At 35.2% G+C, this 20,096-nt stretch overlaps 1 protein-coding gene across 5 annotated transcripts in view; it reads right to left on the bottom strand.

Annotated features, from left to right (window-relative positions):
• The window catches only part of CNKSR2 (connector enhancer of kinase suppressor of Ras 2), a 299,498-nt gene that overhangs the window by 92,603 nt on the left and 186,799 nt on the right, over positions 1 to 20,096 (bottom strand). For all 5 annotated transcript variants that reach the window (XM_045996325.1, XM_045996324.1, XM_045996326.1 and 2 more), the window contains one exon: positions 15,223 to 15,434. In XM_045996325.1, the coding sequence (XP_045852281.1) occupies positions 15,223 to 15,434 (212 nt within the window). The remainder of the gene's footprint in view (positions 1 to 15,222; positions 15,435 to 20,096) is intronic.

The raw sequence follows: 20,096 nt of genomic DNA, 5'->3' as shown, positions 1-20,096 counted from the left end.
GGGCACCTGGGTGGCTCAGTCATTAAGCATCTGCCTTCAGCTCAGGTCATGATCCCAGGGTCCTAGGATTGAGCTCTGCCTCGGGCTCCCTGCTAGGCCAGAAGACTGCTTCTTCCTCTCCAACTCCCCCTGCTTGTGTTCCCTCTCTCACTCTCTCTCATGAAATAAATGAATAAAATCTTTAAAATAAAATAAAATAAAATGAAATTCACTTTTGGAGGACATCAGTCTTTTGCTTTTTATAGTTACAAAGCTCAGAATCTAGCAATGCCAAGTAAAAATAATCATTTTTAAAAGTATTATTTGTTTAATTATAAGAAATAATGTTGCTTATAAGTATTACTCCTTTTATAAATTTTTTATTGTGCTGAAATATTGAAACAGACTTAATAAAAGAATGAGGAAACGCTCATATAAACAGCAGTGCTTGGCAAAATGAAAAATAGAGAATGGCTTAAATTATTCCTAATTCCAAATACAGAGATCTTTGATGGCAGCATGGAAGTGTTTGCCACTGCAAGTAATTGTAATTACACAAAACAGCAAAGTCTAAATGGAAAAAGAAATGTATGGTTTGTTGCTGCAGTACCACTGGTCAAAAGAAAGGAGAGTAGTATAAGCATTATTTTGGTTTTAAGTCAAATGTATACTATTATTAATATATGCAAAATATTTTTATGTTTGTAATTACTTTTAAAGGCTTATTAAGTACATTTGACTTACTCCTTATGGAAATGTACATACACCAATAATAAATCTCTGAAAAATAATCTGAAAAATTTTAAGACATCTTTTTAGGTAGTGACACTTGTATTTACTAATTTATGATGAAAATTAGTAATAGTAGTCAAGAACACAGTAAAAAAATAAAGAGCCCTATTATAAATTTTGCTGACCACTTTCTCTTAAATTTTTTATCCCTCCAAGCATAAAATATTTATTAATTGTACAGTATATTTGACGTCCTACCATAAGCCTTGTGATATCTCCGTGCTACGGTCTCATAGTTTACACTATTTTGTTACTTGCTTGTCATATCTGTTGCACAACTGGAGATTTCTAACTTGGATTTCCATAGAGGCAGGAATTGTGCACTGTATTTCTTACTGTATTCTAATAAATGTAGAGTTGAAAGATAATTATTTTTGGATTTTATTTTAATTTTATTTTGAAATTAATGGCAAGTAGTTTTTTATTATGAACTGTATTTAGCTGTAATTAAACACAAATAGAACACTAAATATTATTTTAAGAATACTGACAATGAGGGCTGCCTGGGTGGCTCAGTCATTTTAGCGTTTAACTTTTTTTTTTTTTAAATATTTTATTTATTTGACAGAGAGAAATCACAACTAGGTAGAGAGGCAGGCAGAGAGAGAGGAGGAAGCAGGCTCCCTGCGGAGCAGAGAGCCCGATGTGGGGCTCGATCCCAGGACCCTGGGATCATGACCCGAGCCAAAGGCAGAGGCTTTAACCCACTGAGTCACCCAGGTGCCCCTAGCGTTTAACTTTTTGATTCAGCTCAGGTCATGGTCTCAGGATCTTAACCCGCGCCAGGCTCCATGCTCAGCAGGACGTCTGCTTGAGATTCTTTCCCCTTCTACTCCTTCCCCCACTTGTGCCCTCTCTCTCTCTCTCTAAAATACATAAAAATAAATAAATAAAATCTTTAAAACAAAAGAATACTGACAACGATGGAGTACTTTGTAATGATCTAAGGTACTGGTTTTTAAATGAAATTGCTACATTTTAGTATTACTGCATAGACTTGCTTGAAAATAAGCTGACATTTCCCTTAGATAAGAAAGCATATTTGGTGCTATTGCAAATGTTACACTGGCCTTTGGCAGAGCTAAGTGCTCACCCTTCTGGGCTCTTTCATAGTGTTTTTGCTATATGTACAATTATATATTATGATATTGTATTATATCTTTCTGTTAAAGGTTTTTCTACCTTTTGGCAGAAACTGGGTCTTAGGTATCTTTGTTATGAGTGCTCCTGGCAAAGATACTGACCACAGCACGTAATGATTAAAATTTTTTGAATGCTTCAATGGGAGGATACTAACATTATGGATAACCCCAATTACTGGGCCCTTCACTGGATCCTAGTCCCTCTCACTTACTCAAAACTATCTCTTAAAAAAAACAAAAAACAAAAAACTATCTCTTGTGCAATGTTCGCTTCTTTCTCCTGGCGCATCAATTTTTCCCTTTCTACCAAATGGTTCCAATTAGCAAATAAACATGCTGTAATTTCTGCAATCTTCAAAAAACAAAAACACCTCCTCCCTTCACCAGAAAACTACCACTCAGCTACCACCTCATTTCTCTGCTCTCCTTTACAGAAAAACTCCTAGAACATAAAACTCATTTATGTTCTCATTCTCTAATTCCTCTCCCTTTTTTCTAGCTTTATTGAGGTCTGACTGACAAAAAAGAATGTTATATATTAATATATATTAATTACAACATGATTTTTAAGGTGTGCAACATGATGTTTTAATGTACATATACATTGTGAAGTGATGGCCACAATCCAGTTAATACATCCTTCACCTCACATGGTTACCGTTTGTGTGTGTGGGTATGTGTGATAAGAACACTTGAGATCTACTCTCAAATTTCAAGTATAAAAATGGAAAACAGTATTGACGTTCCTCAAAACAAAGCAAAGCAAAGAACACAGAGCTACCATATGATTCCCCAACCCTACTTTTGGGTATATATCCAAATAAAATTAGTATCTCAAGGAGATACATGCACTCCCATATTCACTGTCATTAGTCATAAGAGCTAAGACATGGAAACAACCTAAGTGCCCATTAATGGATGAGTGGCTAGAGAAAATGTGGTATATGTATACAACAGAGTATTATTCAGCCACAAAAGATGGAAATCCTAAATTTGTGATAACATGGATGAATCTAAAGACATCATGCTAAATGAAATAATCCAGACATAGAAAGACATAGTGTAGCATCCCACTTTATTTGGAATCTCCTCCTTTCTCTTTCTTGGAACTTCTCTGATTAGGCTCTTGCCCCCCAAACTACACCAAAACCATTACTGTCAAGTTCACTAGCACCTTCTTGTTGCTAAATCCGAAAGACAATTCTTAGAACCTTTGACTTTTTTTACCTATCTGTAGCATGTGATGCACAGGATTATTCCCTTCTTTGAAACATTTTCATCTGACACAGGACTCTGTCCTCCTCTGGTTTTCCTCTCCTCTTCTGCTAAATTCACATATACCCTTGAAAGCTAAGTGAAAATGTCATTTCTTCATGGATGCTCTCCTTGATCTCTTATTCTAGGCTGGGCTTCTCTGTATTTGTTCTCATTTTCTGTTGTAGTTTTTCTTCATAGCATGCCATTTATAGTCAAATAAGTATTTACTAAATTAGTTGCTTGAATTCTGTCCCTCTTCTAGAATGTAAATTTCACAAGAGTAATTTCTCTGTTGTTTACTGTGGTATCTCTAGCACATAGCACATGGCCTTAAACACAGTAACTATTCAATACTTAGTGACTGATTACTTGTTAAGCAAGTAAACAGGGGTCCTTCCTCACACCCTGGACTGAAAACTGTCCAAGCTATGCCATTAATTTTTTTATTTTCATAGTTTCCTTCTCCTTCCTTCCTGTCAGCTTTCCAGTCCCCTCCCCCTCATTTTTCCTTCCTTTTCCCTCCCACCTTCCCACCCTTTCTTTCAATGTAGTATGTCAACCTGACCAACTGCCTTCATTTCTAACAAATCAAGCCTTAGAGAGCAGTTTGGTAATACATCAGAATAGGGGTCCAGGGGTATCTGGGTGGCTTAGTTGGTTGAGCATCTGACTTCAGCTCAGGTCATGATCTCAGGGTCCTGAGATCAAGCCCCATGTTGGGCTCCCTGCTTAGTAGGGAGTCTGCTCCTCCTTCTTGCCTGGCCCTTTCCCAACTCATGCATACGCTCTCTCTCTCTCAAATAAATAAATAAAATCTAAAAAACAAAAAACAAAAACCAAACCAATGAACTAGGGGTCCTACCTCCTGATATGTGGAAACATTCCTGTATTAGGCTACCCATGATATCTGTTGAAATACTACTGAATTGCTGCCTTTTTCAATCTCAGACATGCTAAAATCATTAAATTTCAGGGTGATAAACAGCACCTGAGAAGCAATATTCTCTCTCACAGTTGAAAAAAAGACTGCAGAGAAATTTGACATGCCCTTTAATGCTCACAAAAAAAGCTTTCTCTAGAGTCTAAGGAGAAAAAATATATACATATACACACACACATACACATCTGTTCTGAATATTTTAACCAATATTTTCATGAAAATGAGTGTAGTAAGGAATGTTAAGCTACAAGCATGCCACATATACCCATCAAACTCCCCACATACCAGACAGAAAAATTACTTTCAGATGGTTGACTGCATTTCTAGGAAAACGTCCCGAGGTAATTTAAGGTAGACAATAACACATTTAAAGAGGAATAACACGGAACTGAATGGAAAGTCAGTAATTTTTCAAGAATAAAAGCAACATATCTGGATCTAATAAAATAAGTAAAAACAGGCACTTTGATCTTTAAGGCCATATTTTTTGAATTTTATTTTTGGATAAAAGAGCTTGGGAAAAAGTTGGGTTGTAAACATTGCAATGTGATGATTATTTAAGTACTGGCTTTAAAACCTTGTAATAATCTGAATCAAATACAAATCTAATTACTATTAACTTGAAATCTTTTCAGTTTCATTAATGGAGAACAAAAACAATTAAAATCTCATTTCAAAGAATAAACTACATCTTGTTTTTAAATTTTCCTATTGCTTTCTAAAAGTGATCTAGATTTTAAATGGGGACATGGAGAAGCAACATGGGGGATTAGAGGGATAGGAGAAGAATAAATGAAACAAGATGGGATTGGGAGGGAGACAAACCATAAATGACTCTTAATCTCACAAAACAAACTGGGGGTTGCTGGGGGGAGGTGGGATTGGGAGAGGGGGAGGGGGCTATGGACATTGGGGAGGGGAGGCGAACCATAAGAGACTATGGACTCTGAAAAACAACCTGAGGGTTTTGAAGGGTCAGGGGTGGGAGGTTGGGGGAACAGGTGGTGGGTAATAGGGAGGGCACGTTTTGCATGGAGCACTGGGTGTTGTGCAAAAACAATGAATACTGTTACGCTGAAAAAAATAAATAAAATGGAAAAAAAAAGTTATTGAAGGAGAAAATTTTGAACTGTATCAAAAATTATATGGGACTTTTAACACTTGATTTCAAGGTTAATTATATTTTGAATAAGATTACCTTTTGTAACAATTCTACCAAGAGAACAACTGCGCAGTACACATTGGAGTCTGGAAAGACAGGTTTTTCTAAGTTGAAATGTTTGCCACTGTGCATAGAGTGTCACTTCTACATTAGAGGGGTGTTGAGGACTAGGAAAGATTCAGATGGTTTAAATACTGTTTAAGTGGCAAAAGACTTCTGGGTCCTCCTCTGATGGCTCTGGTGGGTAAGAAAAAATGAGCTATGCTAAAATACCATTGCCCCATGCTGTGCTCAGCATTAATACAGTTGTGGACAAGAAAGATGACATGAGGATGGAAATGCTACGTGGTTAGAAACATCCAATTTTCAAGTTAACCACAAATTAAAGCCCTCTTTTATTTTATTTTTTTTTGTAGTTTCAAGTTTTTGTTTAAATTCCAGTTAGTTAACATACAGTATAATGTTAGTCACTCTATTTTATTTAAAAAAATCTTAGTAAAGCAGTGTCTTGAAAATCTTATCAACAGAAGAGAGAGTCCCCTTTTCTCATGAAGAGTAAAAAAACACAATGATTAAGACCATCAATTGAAGACTCTCTTTTGAAATAAACAGAATGATATCTTGTAATAACTTTATAATTCCTTTCACATAATTTTCTGTTTGGGATTACATCAGCCAATACAACTGGCAAGAAAGGGAGAGATGAAAAACTTAAGACACACCAACGTTAATTCCTCAGGATTTCACCAGTAGTCAGTGTTGGAGTCAGCCCACAAATACACTTCCAACTTCCTATCCCAGTGCTCTCCTTGCTACATCACAGTGCCTTGGTATGAATTCAAGACCACTGCATTATACAAAAATCCAATTCTTTTATCTTCAAAAATAATTCAATGACATGTATGATTACTGCTTTTGTTTACGTGTCCTCCCACCCAGTATGCAACTCTTGCAAAAAATTCTTAAATGCTATGTGAAGAACTAATGGAGGATTAGAACATAAAGTGTGGATGTAGCTTTGTATTTGCTGTCCATCACCTTAACAAAGATGGAAAATACATTGCTTTGGCATGATGTGTCAACTTGTAAGCTGAGAGACTTACAAAAGAATGTTGGGTTTTCATATGTATAATTTTAAATGCTTCTTTATTGCCTTAATTATTTGCTCTAATGTCGCCAGTCTTTTTTTTTTTTTTATTTGACAGACAGAGATCACAAGTAGACAGAGGCAGGCAGAGAGAGAGGAGGAAGCAGGCTCCCCGCAGAGCAGAGAGCCCGATGTGGGGCTCGATCCCAGGACTCTGGGATCATGACCCGAGCTGAAGGCAGAGGCTTTAACCCACTGAGCCACCCAGGCACCCCGAATGTCGCCAGTCTTTAAGGTAATCAACATACAATTTTTAGTTATCTCTTATTTAACAAGATTCGACATAACACTTGACATTTTCTACTTCCTCCCCTCTCTCCTGCCCAAAGGATCTATATTCTCCATGATTTCTGGCAAACTGTTTTGCAGTGATACCAGTAATTCTACAAGGAACCTGGAGTATAGAACACCATGCACTGATCTTTCCAGTTCGTATTTATTACTTGAGTTTGGACAAGTAATAATTTATTATTTGAGTTTGGACAAATAAGATTTACTCTAGAAAATGGCTTTTCTGCAAGATAAAACTGAAGATGACATTCAATACGCCGTTTGCTGGGGTAGACTTTGACTTAAGAGTAGAGGCTTTTCCAGGGGCACTTGGGTGACTCAATCAGTTAAACACCCACCGGGCTCTTGATTTTGGTTCCAGTCAAGATCTCAGGGTTGTGAGACCGAGCCTCATGTCAGGCTCTGAGCTGGGCGTGGAGCCTGCTTCAGATTCTCCCTCCCCCACCCCAAAAAAGAATAGAGGTCTTTCCAAATCCTTACCTATTAAGTCAGATGTTTGTAACTTAAAACATAAAGAAATTTTTATCATTGGTCTTTAAGAGGAGCTACCAATGTCTATTTTAGCATTGCCCAAAATATATTCCATCAAATCTTCCATTGGGAGGTTACTAAGTATTTTGTGACCAAAACCAAAAAAGATTCAATGTACAAATACATTAGGGAAACAATAAGCTAACCCAAATTCAAGAAGACCTTCAAAGCCTTAAAGTAAGCTTACACTCACTTATTAATTGCCAAGAAGGGGATAAAATATTCAGAGGTTTCCAATCATATTTAACCAGAAAACCTCTTTGTTTTGCAAACATCCTCTTTCAGAACTAGAGATCTGAAGAACATATTTGGGGAAATGATGGATACTTAATCCACACTGTGATGTGAAAGCTAACACTAACCACTCTTAAATTTTACCTAGCTGCCATTTACTACAGTTTTTTTTCCATAGGACAAAATGCGTTTTGATTTCAACTAGGGAATATGGGTCCCCTCCTGCTCCAGGGAATGTCACAATTGGATTTTCTGTTGTAGAGTAGGATAGGTCATCCCAGACACTCAAAACATTTTATTACTTTTGCCCAGAGACTATGTTAATGGTGAGTAAATGTAAGTCTCTTCTTAGGGCAATAATTTCAGAGATTCTTTGAATTAAAAAAAAAAAAAAGCAATTGGCCCTGCATCTTATAAGGGATCTTTGATTTTCTAGTCATACATATCTGCTTCTGTATTAAATCTGTCTGTAGTTGATTCCTCTTAAGTTAGCTAAGGGTTTCTCAAAAGCAGCATTCTTGACATTGTGGACTGGATCATTCTTTATTGCTGGGAGCTCTCCTGCTCTTTGTAGGATATGTACTAGTATTCTGGGCCTCTACCCACTATACATGCCAGTAGCCTTTCTGCAGTTATGATAACTACAAACACCACCACCCTCCCCCCGCAAAATTACAAATGTACCCTGGAGGACAATACTGACCCGAGCTGAGAATCCCTAAGTTAGGCAGGCTCTTTCTATTCTTGGCTTCCCATTTTGTCTTTAAGGGAAGCACTACTTCACATTTTTCTGTTGATGAATTCATTTTAAGAGTTACTTTTTTCCTCTGACAGTTCCATCAGTTTTGTTCACTTGGTTTGCTGATCTTTCCATTCTACCCACATATTGATACTCTGGAATTTAGAGGGGAGGAGGTAGGGGGATGGGTGAGCCTGGTGGTGGGTATTAAGGAGGACACATATTGCATGGAGCACTGCGTGTGGTGCATAAATAATGACTCTTGGAACATTGAAAAAAAAACGAAATTAAGATGATAAATACATAAATAAATAAAAACTTAAAAAAGAGTTCCTTTTTCTTCATCTTATTATTTTATTCATTATCTAGCACTTTAATTTGTTCAAGCTGATTGTTTTCTTGCCTGCTTTCATTTTTTGGGAGTCTCCAACTATTTTATTTATTTTATATATTATTTTTGCTCTCCTTTTCCTCCCTAGCAATTAAACTTTAAAAAGGTGTGGGGTCTGAACCGTTCTGAGAATTCTGATGCTGTGAGGTTTTATTTAGGCCCTTCTGTCCAGAGTATGAGCTACTGATTTCCATAATGGAACTTAAAAAAAGATTTGGATCAGGGCAGTTTTTAGTATTATTACCTATTTGAATATTCTTCCTTCTACTTTTCAAAACCAAACCAAACAAACATATCAAATCTGTTCATATTTCTTTTAATTGTTATGATTTAAATGGCTGGTTAGTGGGTAGGGAAAGAGACCAAACAAAGGGAATATTTCCAGCCCTTTTGTCCTTTATTAAATCCCTCCACAGGGAGAGGATGGATTGTTAATTTGATCTATAGGCACTTGACAATCTTTGGAACATTTTCATTTATGAGCAGCAACAATTCATTACGCCATTTAGGCAGTATTTCTTGAGCACTTTCCATGCGGCAAGAACAGTACCAAGTACTAGACATACATTATCTCATTTAACCCTCATAAAAACATAAGTAATCCTGCCATCTCATTTTACAGATAAGGAAGCAAAAACATATTGATGTAAGGCTCAAGTTCAAGGTCAATCAGTTATTAAAGGCCAACCTGTGATACCAAGTTCTGATCTATCTGACCTCAAATTCATGCTCTGCTATTTCTGTCAGTAAAATTGCACAAATTAGGAAAGAGTACCTTCTCTCACTGATTACTCTGATACTTATATTAGGAACAGACACGTTTCCATTTCTCTCAAAACAACTGCTGAACTACTTTTCTATCCATTACATGGTCCCTTATCACCATCAGCTTGATGTTCAAAATTATTTTGTGAAGCTAATCAACATGCAGTCTTTATGAACTGTATTAAGTAAGTCCAAAGGAATAACAATTCCTGTGGGTATAGTATACATCTCATATTTCTACACTTTTGATTCACTAATTTCTATTTCTATGGTTAGTTCTTTGGAAGTGGTACATTTTACTTGAACAAAGACATTTTCTGTGGTTAGAATCCCAATTTCTTTTTCTAGCATAGGTGATGAGTGACAGCTGAACTTTAACCTGATTAGTTAGACAATTTATATTTAAAAAAATCACAGGAAAGAGAGAAGGCTTATATTCAGAAATAAAGAAGTATGAATGTATTGTGTGTATGTAATCCTTTAAGAAAAGTTTTAAACAGTGCTATTAATTATAATTTAACTTACTAAAAAGTAGAATGACATTGTAAGACAAAGACAATGTTGAAGTATGATAAGAGACTCTGGAACCTGTGGATAATTTCCTCTCCTCACACCAGTAGAACAGTTCATAGTGTCACTGCCCATAGGTTCTTCACCATGCTGGTTTAAGTCATTTCAAGCCGTTAGCTATTCATGTGGATAAATGGCACATGGTAGTTTTCTATTGTCCCAACTACTCGAGTGGAAAATATTCAGTTATAATGTTATAGAAATTAATTTTCCTCAGTGCACAATGTGTAAAAATAACACTGATGAGGAACATTTCTAAAATAACAGCTCTGCACTCATTCCTGTGTTTTTTGTGAGGCCCTGGATTCTCAATAAATCAGAAAAGTCTAGATGCCTTCAAACCAATACTATTATGTGATATTATTGTTAAAAAATGCTTTTTTCCTATTCTTATAAAATATGACCACTCAACAGCCACAAAAGGACTCAGTTAACTGTATCTACCTTTTAGCTGGTTTCTATGCATAGAAATGTGGTATGATGGAAAGGCAAGGGCAAAGAATCTGTGAGCAGCAAAAAGGAAAGCTGATGGGGCACATTATCGTTCTGAAAAGTTGCCAAGCAACTGATCTCATCAAATTCAAACCTTTACCTTTGAAGCATGAGCAAATGAGACCAAATAGTTTAAGGGACTTAATGCTGTCCTCTTTTCCCCCTCTTCTAATGTTCACATTAAAGTTACTTACTTAAAAACTGCACTGTTTATTCACCTCATCTAATTCTTCTAAGAGTTTAAAATGGTTGATACTATTATTATTATTATTATTTATGTATTGAGATCTTTAAGTTCTTTTGGTTACCCCCTCAGGCTGTATTGAGGTATAAATAAAAATTATTTATTTAACTTGTACAACATGATTATTTGAAATACAGAGAATTATGAAACGATGACTACAATCAATCTATTTTAACACAGCCATCACCTCACAGAGTTATCGTTTTTTCTGTGAGGTGAGAATACTTAACCTGTATTCTCTTAGCAGCACTGAAGTTTCTATGCAACAGCGGCAACAATGAGACTAAATACCTAGCATATACTGGACACTTTCCAGGCAACTTACAATGCATTGTCATGAAATTCTCACAAAAAGTCTATGAGACAGGTACTATCATCTTCATTTAACAAAGGAGAAAATTGAGACCAACATCCCGAAGCTCACACTAGAGTAATTAGATAAAAAACAGGATTACCAAGTAGGGCTGATGCCACAGTGCTAGTAACCACTGATGTAGGCTGCTTCCCCCACTCCGTGTTTCCAGAAATTAGTCTCATCTATCTTTTTAAGAAAGTAGAACCCATTTTATGTTCTCGGATTTAAAAAGGGCATAACACATTGTTGCTCATTTTACCCCTCAATTTAGCTACCTTTTCCTAAGGTCTGTCAGGGCCATGTCTATGTAAAAACATATTTACTCTAATCCCTATATATAAAAAACAACACATACGAGACCATACAGAATCAGACCTACTTCTGCTTGCTTGAAATTAAATGCTTGAATTTGGAAGGAAATTCAATTTCTGGAAATTATTTTTCTACAATTTAGAAAATTACTTTCAACACATTTAGCTAGCTGGTACCACTGGTAGAGTCCTAAATATGCATGGGTACTTAATCTCAGCTCTACTACTTACTAGTTGGGTAAGCTGGCTAAGATATTTAATCCATCAGTAAAATAAGGATTCTATTAGCACCTGCTTCACTGGGTTGTGAGGATTAAATGGGTCAATGCCTTTGAAATGCTTAGCACAGTGTCTGGCATATATAAAAGCTCACAGGCATTATTGGCTTATTTCTAGAAGGGCCATTGTTGTCTATCAATATTATACTTGTCTGATAGTTTAGGGTAAATAATAATTCTTTTAACTTATTCTTAGCAACAACTAGTGGGTCTATGATATAAAATGAGAAACTTGCCTAAAAATATATATATTTTAAAGTCCACAGTTAGGATATTTTCAGGTATTTTTCTTTACATGTGTGTTTCTTTGTCACTGTGTCCAAAAGCAGAGCTTCCCTAAATATTCTTGTTTTATATATCTAACTTTAAAATATGAATGTACTAAGGTAATATGACAGGTATATACACATTTAGTCAAAAACACATAATAAGTACTGAATCATGTTTCTCCTTTGCTTCTCAAAATCCTATCTATCTCTTATAATCTTAGTTTTAAACCTCTTGGAATAAACATGTAATCTGGGGAGTTAATAGGAGAAAATGGCGGCTAAGCTCCTATATAAGATAAGGGTATTTGTGACTAAGAAGTAAGTTGAGTACTGTAAGCCCAAATGACTTCCTCATTACATTTCAAGGAATCACACAAGGACTAACATGTTAAATTATTGTCATTTCCAGAAACTATGAAACATGAACATTTTTGTACTTTAGGTTTTTTGTAATACAGTTCAACAGAATTATATATATTTTCTTTTTATTTATTTAGGGATTTTTTTATTTGAGAGTGAGAGAGAGAGAGAGCAAGCAAGAGTAGGGGGTGGGACAGAGGGAAAGGGAGAAACAGACTCCCCGCTGAGTGTGAAGCCTGATGCAGGGCTTGATCCCAGGACCCTGAGATCATGACCTGCGCCGAAACCAAGAGTCAGACGTTTAAATGACTAAGGCACCCACTCACCCCTATTATCATTTTTTTTTAAATATAGGGAAATAATGTCACACTTGGGAGTCTATGAAATGGGACTGTTTCATAGATTAAATAAAGAAGTAATCGATAATTGCTTATCAAGTTTTGAAATAATTTATACTGGGACTGTTAGGTTCTGGGATAAAAGATTTATACAAATCCTCAGATCTCAGACCGAGGTTTGAAAAATTATCAGGTATTTGGTGGGGATAACTAACATTTAGAAACCCTAGAAGATGACTACTTATTTAAAACTCAGCACAAATGCGACTTTTAGTTATGTGACTTCCTGGGAAGGCTCTGGGGCTTCAGCTCCTAGGCTAGTGTACTACTTTGTTCACATATTCCTACCTACCTAAAGTTATTACAATGCATCTCTTTTTTGTTTCTTCCCTCTAGGTTATGACTGCCTTCCAGGGAAAATTTATGTTTTATTCACCTTTGAACACCCCAGTGACTGGATGATTTTATGTACATAGCAAATATTTGCTGAATGAATTTAGAAATGAAATAATCTTTGGGAAAATTAAGGATACAAATTCATGTGTGTGACAGGCAGAATTTATTGCCTATGATACGATTTTAAAAAGGTTTTAATACATTAAACTGCTAGAAAATCTTCACTGAAGCATCTCTAAGTATTTCCACTGAAGGTTCAGATTATATTTCATGTTCAAAAGTTTAAAAAAAACCTTCTGGGATCAAAAGTAAAATAACTTTATTTTTAAAAAACTTCCTACCCCTTGTTTAAGCACACATACATATATATTTCTTTTCTTCTAAGTTGTTTATAAAAATCTATCATATTGGGGACCTGGATGGCACAGTGGATAAAGTGACTGACTATTGGTTTCAGCTTAGGTCATGATCTCAGGGTCAGGAGACTGGGGCCTGCCCTGTGTCAGGCTCCCTGCTTGGAGCAGAGTCTGCTTGAGACTCTTCCTCCCTCTCCCTCTTCCCCTCCCCTCTGTGCTCTCTCCCCCTGTATCTAAAATAAATCAATCTTTACAAAATATATATCTATAGGATATCTTAATTTTCTAAAACTTAAACAGCATTTTGTTTTATTGGGAGAGAGAGGATTTGTGGAACATCATGACACTAGGTGGTTTAAAACTGTAGTCTGAAGAGACTAACAATCAAAGCCATTCAAGTGAGAATCAAGTAACAATTTTTTATAAAGCTATCAGCTATGAACTTCATCTGGTGACTATAATTTTTCCTTAAACATTCTTTTCTACTTCAAAATAAGTAGAAGAGAGCCAAAATAATTCTAAGAGATAAAAAAAAGACTTGATATACATTTTTGCCTATCCAATAACAGGTAGTCAATAAGTACTTGTGGAATGAATGAATAAAAATAAAGATCTTATGTGATAAAGCAAGGGTCGGGATAACAAAGATGGTAGGCTTCTATATTACTCTGTACTGCAGAAGTTTACAATATAATAGGGGAGAAAAGTGAAGGTGCAAATACCTTCCAATTATGACAGTTTAAGAAAAGTACCCACAGAATAGTATAATTGAGGAGCTATGTTCAAAAAATCATTACTTACTATGATTTAAAAAAGCACATGGACAGATAATAACACAAGGTAAGTATGGCTCCTATTGTTTAGGACCATTTGGGGCAAAACTTCTCATACATAATTACTACCAAAGAGCTATAAGGAAATCAGGCACATGTAGTAAGTAAGGTAAATGATGACTAATCATTTGGGACCACAGGAGGGAGACATATGGCCATGGTGGACAAGTAAGGAGGGCAAATGGAAAAAAACCCTAAAGACAACTGTCCTTCTACTCAGCTCCAGCTGATCACCTGTACTAATCAGCAAGAATACTGTCTTTCCCATTTTCTATGCTCCTCACTAAAAATGATCAGTTTGAAAACTGGAAAAGGAGGAGCACAGAGTTTCAATTAAATCCTTTCACTCTTGCGGTAGGATAATAGCTTTACTACTTTAACTTTAGGCAACTTCATGGGCAAATCTTTCACATACAATGTATCAATATAAAGTAAACGTGACTGCATTACTTTCTTGGTCTCTTGGTCTTGGTCATGTACAGAAAAACAGAAGTCAAAGATGAAAAATCCTAGGGATGTGATAACTCTAAGGTCATCTCTGTCTTAAATACAGTGTGTGTTTCCTATTTAGAATCCACTTCCACTCAAATTTTCCAACTTCTTAAAAAAACACAAAAACTGTGGTGAGATTTTCCCCCAGAAAGTTTATCTAAAGATTTTTTAATCCCTGAGGAATAAGGAGTCAGTTTTATATAAGTCAAGTTAATAGGAGCATTTGTCTTTTAAAAAAAGGAAAATTCAATTATTCCAATTTGGTGATATCTGACATTACAAAAATTACATGTGATTCAAGGTGTCCTTAAGTCATTAATGAGTTAAAATGCTACCTACTGTTCTTACCTATCTTTGGAAAATTTCGAATAATTTTTATTATCACACCTCACACTGTTGAGATGCCACTTAGAAGCACATGACAGACACAGATCAATTATAAAGATTCAAAAGCTATCAAGTAAATCAAAGAATTTCATAACCCAAAAGTCTATGAAAAGAAATAGAGGTTCTTATGTGAGACATGTTCTCCTGTCAATGTAAGAAAAGAACTCTTACCATAAGTCGGGGTGCTTTCTCGTCTTCCTTGACTACTTGATCTTCCTTTTTCATATTCATAGCAATATAAGACAGTATCTTCCTCAACAATATTAAACCTCTTTCTATATTCCTGATCCAGAAATGAATTCGGTGATTCAGATCCCTTATGCACTGGCTTGCCAACCATATGTCCTCTGAGGTCTTCACAAGGAAGGTTTCCTTTTTCATCCCTAAAGAAAAGTAAGGGAGAAGGATGCAGGAAAGTGTTAGGGTGGGAAAATGGCAGAGAGGGTCCAAAACAGTTTATAATATCCTTCTCATACAATATATCTTCTGATTTTTTTAAACTTTCTTTGAGGCTTAAAGGGTAATTTTTAACTATCCCTATATTGCAGGAAGATAAATGCTGAGGATCAGAGAGGTTAAATATGTTGCCTAAAGTTCACACAGCTAATAAATGACAATGCTGGACATGAATCCTGGATCTTCTAACTCCTGCTCTAGTTCATTTTCACTGTGCTATGTCATACAAAGGAAATCATGTCAGCACATAAATTACTTTTGGTGCTCAAGATAGTAGGTATAAGTTTAACGATGCTACCAATATAGCTTTCTTGTGCAAGTTTAACTCATTGATGTACAGTAGTATTTGCACTGCTTAAAAACAAAGATGTGTTTAAGAACTACCACCTTTGTAAGGGCATTTGCAGCCTTAAGAACCAAATTAGCATTCTATAAGCTGGCATTATAAGAATTTCAAACAGCTTGTTATTAATTTAAAATAAACCTTATTGAATAGAATGACTTTCAATATTTAAAATCTATGTATCTTATTCATAGAACTAATTCTAAATGGATAGTTCAAAATTTCATTGCAAATCAGCAACACTTCTTGTGGAGAGAACACAGAGAAACCTGACAAAATATGGAATTTAAGATGATGGCAAATTGATTTTCTATAGGATTCTAAAAAAGAAAAATCTAATCATTTATGGGATCCCTAAAATTGTTACTCACATACAGCATTAATTTACACGGCCCAGGCAATTGGGCACCTAATGAGTGGAATTTTGGTAGAAATACTCCACTTAGGATGGGTTAAATTGAACCTTGTTTATTTTATGATGTGTTTCACTATGACTAGCTATGAAGTCTTTGTTAGAAAAGCCTGTCTTCTAGAACACAACTCTGATTGTCAAAGTGCAATGTTTCTTCCCTTGCAGATCATTAATTTTATTTCCTCCTAGTTCTTAATTGCTTCCAGTTCTACCCTCAGTGTCATGAATGGTATCAACCCAGAGAAAAATTTAATTTTATATTAAGTGCTAAGAGTGAAATCTTAAATCAACAGAATTAGCTAAATTACAATGAGACAGATAAAAAGAACACAATTTTAATTGACATTAGGTCTTATAAAATGGTGATGAGATTATAAATCAATTCTATAATATGAGTTGCTGTTCAGCTAGAATATTATACTCCTATACTTCCATACTAGGGTATACTATGCTTTTGTAGGTGTATGCAAATGTCTTGATTAGGTCTGTCCAAATGAAGGCTACATTCCTAGTATTTGACATATATTGAAAGTAGTAAATAATATTCTCAAAACTGATTGAATCAGCAAGCTGTCTCATGTATTTAATCACAAGTTGAGACTGCCATTTACATTGCTATTCACTCTTTTATATTTTAAATTGAAAATATTGCCTATTGTTAAATTTCAACTGGACAGCTAGTTCTCAGGCAACATGAAGAAAACAAATATAAAATCCAGGCAGAATTTCATTTTCAGCAAGCTAAAAACTTTTCCTGAATAAATTGCCTGGTGCTTTTTGTTACTGTTAGTCCTCTACCAAAAAGAAAATTGACACTGCAATTAGCTTTAAAACAGCCCTAACGAACTCATGGCACTGGAGTAAGGTTTTGCCTATCTGTAAATGGGAAAACATTTCTATCAGGCCTGTGACATGAATGTTAATGCAGCTGAGATCAGAGGGTGACTCAGCCCTCGTTAAGTCACCATGCTCTATTTATACGGACATCCCCATGGCAAAAAATTGCAAGGGCTGATATTACTTACTCTGTAATGATACAGTAAAGGAGGTCTCACCTCATACCAACAAGAAAGATTTATTAAACATGTCCATATGAAACGCAATCAAATAAAGTTGAATTAAGAAATGTACAAACCAAACACAATCTTTGCAGTAGAATGAACCGATATATGTGTTCTGTGTATAAGTGTGTGCACGGTTGTGTGTGTATCTCTTTATGTGTGCATGTGTGTGTGGACTCACATCATGAGTCTCTGAATAACTCAACATATTAATTGGTCCTGCTGTACAGATTTTTAAAAAATTTTCTTAATGTTATGTATATAATAAACCTACACTTTTACTCTGAAAAGGATTTAAGGAAATAGATGAAAAGTTATAATACTGGGCACCTGGGTGGCTCAGTGGGTTAAGCTGCTGCCTTCGGCTCAGGTCATGATCTCAGGGTCCTGGGATCGAGTGCCGCATCGGGCTCTCTGCTCAGCGGGGAGCCTGCTTCCTCTCTCTCTCTCTCTGCCTGCCTCTCTGCCTACTTGTGATCTCTCTCTGCCAAATAAATAAATAAAATCTTAAAAAAAAAAAGTTAGAATACTGCTTTAGTGGATTTTCTTTATATTTAATGGTTGAGTAAAATTGAGAGAAGTTAGTGCTTGAACTTCAGAGTTGTGCAAAGACCTACAAATTCTTGATTTTTGTCATGGAAAAAGAGATTTGGTTAATTATGTAAATGCTTAATGAAGCTACATATAGTCATAAGACATATAATAAAAAACTGACCAAATTTTACTCATTCCACATACATGAGTGTCTTCTCTTTTAGAGAAAAGGCACTTTTTTTCTACCACATTTTCTTCCGGAATAAATGTGTTCAAAGAATTGTAAGCCCATGAAAAAGTTTCCACCTGACAACTAGCCCTACCATTTAAGGGTTTCTTTGGTTTTAAGGTGAGGAAGATTTTATTATTTACAATTCGAATGAATACTAATATGCCTCCCCTACATAAACAAAATTTTTTAATATAGGAAAAAAGAAACATTCAGATGAGTTAAATTAGGCAAGCCCCATTTAATATCAAAATAGCAAAATGGGAAAAAAGTGTCAAGGCTGTATCTATGCCGTAACTTCAAGTCAAACCCGAAAATAAAGATAATTTATATATACAAGGAACATGGATTGTTCTGACTGTGCTATATCAAAAGACTGTGCCTTGGATAATTAATAATTTAACTCAAAATATATCTAGAATATTTTCATATTCTGAAATAGTAATTACAATAAATAAAAGTATGTAGAATAACTAAAGTGATTATGAAGTTTACTGAAAAGTATGAAGCTTTCAAACAATACTGACAAAACAAGTACCAACATGTTGATACTTCAACTTCTAATATCTTTAATATTTTTAAATAGTATGTTCAAGCTTTTTATTGGCTTCCGCACATTGCCATAATCCTATCTCCACCATACTCAGAGGACAGAACTCAATCATTTTATTCTTTTGTCTCCTGAAGTATATTTTAAACAGTTTCTATCTAGGAAATACTTTCTTTATAATAAATTCTTACCTACACAAGAGAAAAGGAAAGATTAAAAAACTGCAGAGATTTGATAAAAATAATCTTCTGATGTTTATCTGTACATGTAGCCCTTGGGGTAAGGTTTCTTAAATAATCATTTGCATTGAAATAAAATTCTTTCCAATTAAAATGAGAACAAACTAAAAGAGTCACTATTTGAAGCACACATTTTTCTTGTTCCTCATGCAAGAGTATTCAAACCTGACACCATCTTAATAGAATTAAAATGTCACTTGTGTTTGGCTAGGATATCAGATGGAGCTGTGCATCTGATTGTAACTTTAACGTAAGACTGTAAATTACATAATAGAAAGATTTGTGAAAATCCAGCTTAGTAAATTATGTCTTCTCATAAACCATGTTCCCACAGCTACATTCAATTCTCAAAATTAAGAACTAAAATGTTTATAAAATGGACTACAGTTTTATTACTAGACAACAATGCAGTATTTGTGGACACACTATGCTGTCGTGTAACATACAGATAGTAAAATGTAGTACCCGCATATCTGAGAGAATTGAAACATTAGGTGCACCAAAGAATAATGAAAATTAATTAAGAAAGGAATTTCAGTTCTTTTATATACTGAAGAAATTTAATATGAAGTGTGGCTTGAAAATAAGAGACCTTAAATTACTGTTTTAGAATGACTGCAAACCTAATTTAAAAATGGAACCAAATTCTTTGTGATTGGTATTAATTATCCCCATTTAGTGCTGGCCCCTTTCCATAATTTTTATATTCCACAAGGCTGGATATCAGAATGCTTTGGACAGAATGCATTATGGCACAAAGTTGTAATCTTCCACACCTGCCAGGAATTTCAAATAGAATCTGGAAATGAAACAGAGATATAGCCTCAAGAAATCTAGAAAACAGGCTCTAAAGGCAACTCATTCTCTTGCAAATTCTTTCCACTTTCTGACAGAAACATTATTGAACTAAGCAAGGAGAAATTAAAGATACAGAAAAAGGAGGGGGGATACTATACTCTCTCTTCTCATCATTTACCCCCTCCCCAAAAAGCTCCCTCATTGCACACATATAAGAAGGCATAGAAGTTATCTATAAACTTCTCGTTTAGAAAAAAAATGCTTCAAAGTAACTTGAGATTTTCTGGGTCTTCTTAGCCAAGAACCCTCATGTATTCCTTACTTATTAAAAGAATCCCAATTGTTATTTATTGTTACTTTCCTACTCTTTCCTATTATATGAGAAAATGTTTACAAGATACTTAATGCATAGTGTTTCAAACA

This window comes from Meles meles, chromosome X, assembly GCF_922984935.1.
Source record: "Meles meles chromosome X, mMelMel3.1 paternal haplotype, whole genome shotgun sequence".
Lineage (NCBI taxonomy): Eukaryota > Metazoa > Chordata > Mammalia > Carnivora > Mustelidae > Meles > Meles meles.
Note: the sequence above shows the minus strand (reverse complement) of the source record. Positions and strands in the feature narration are given on the sequence as shown.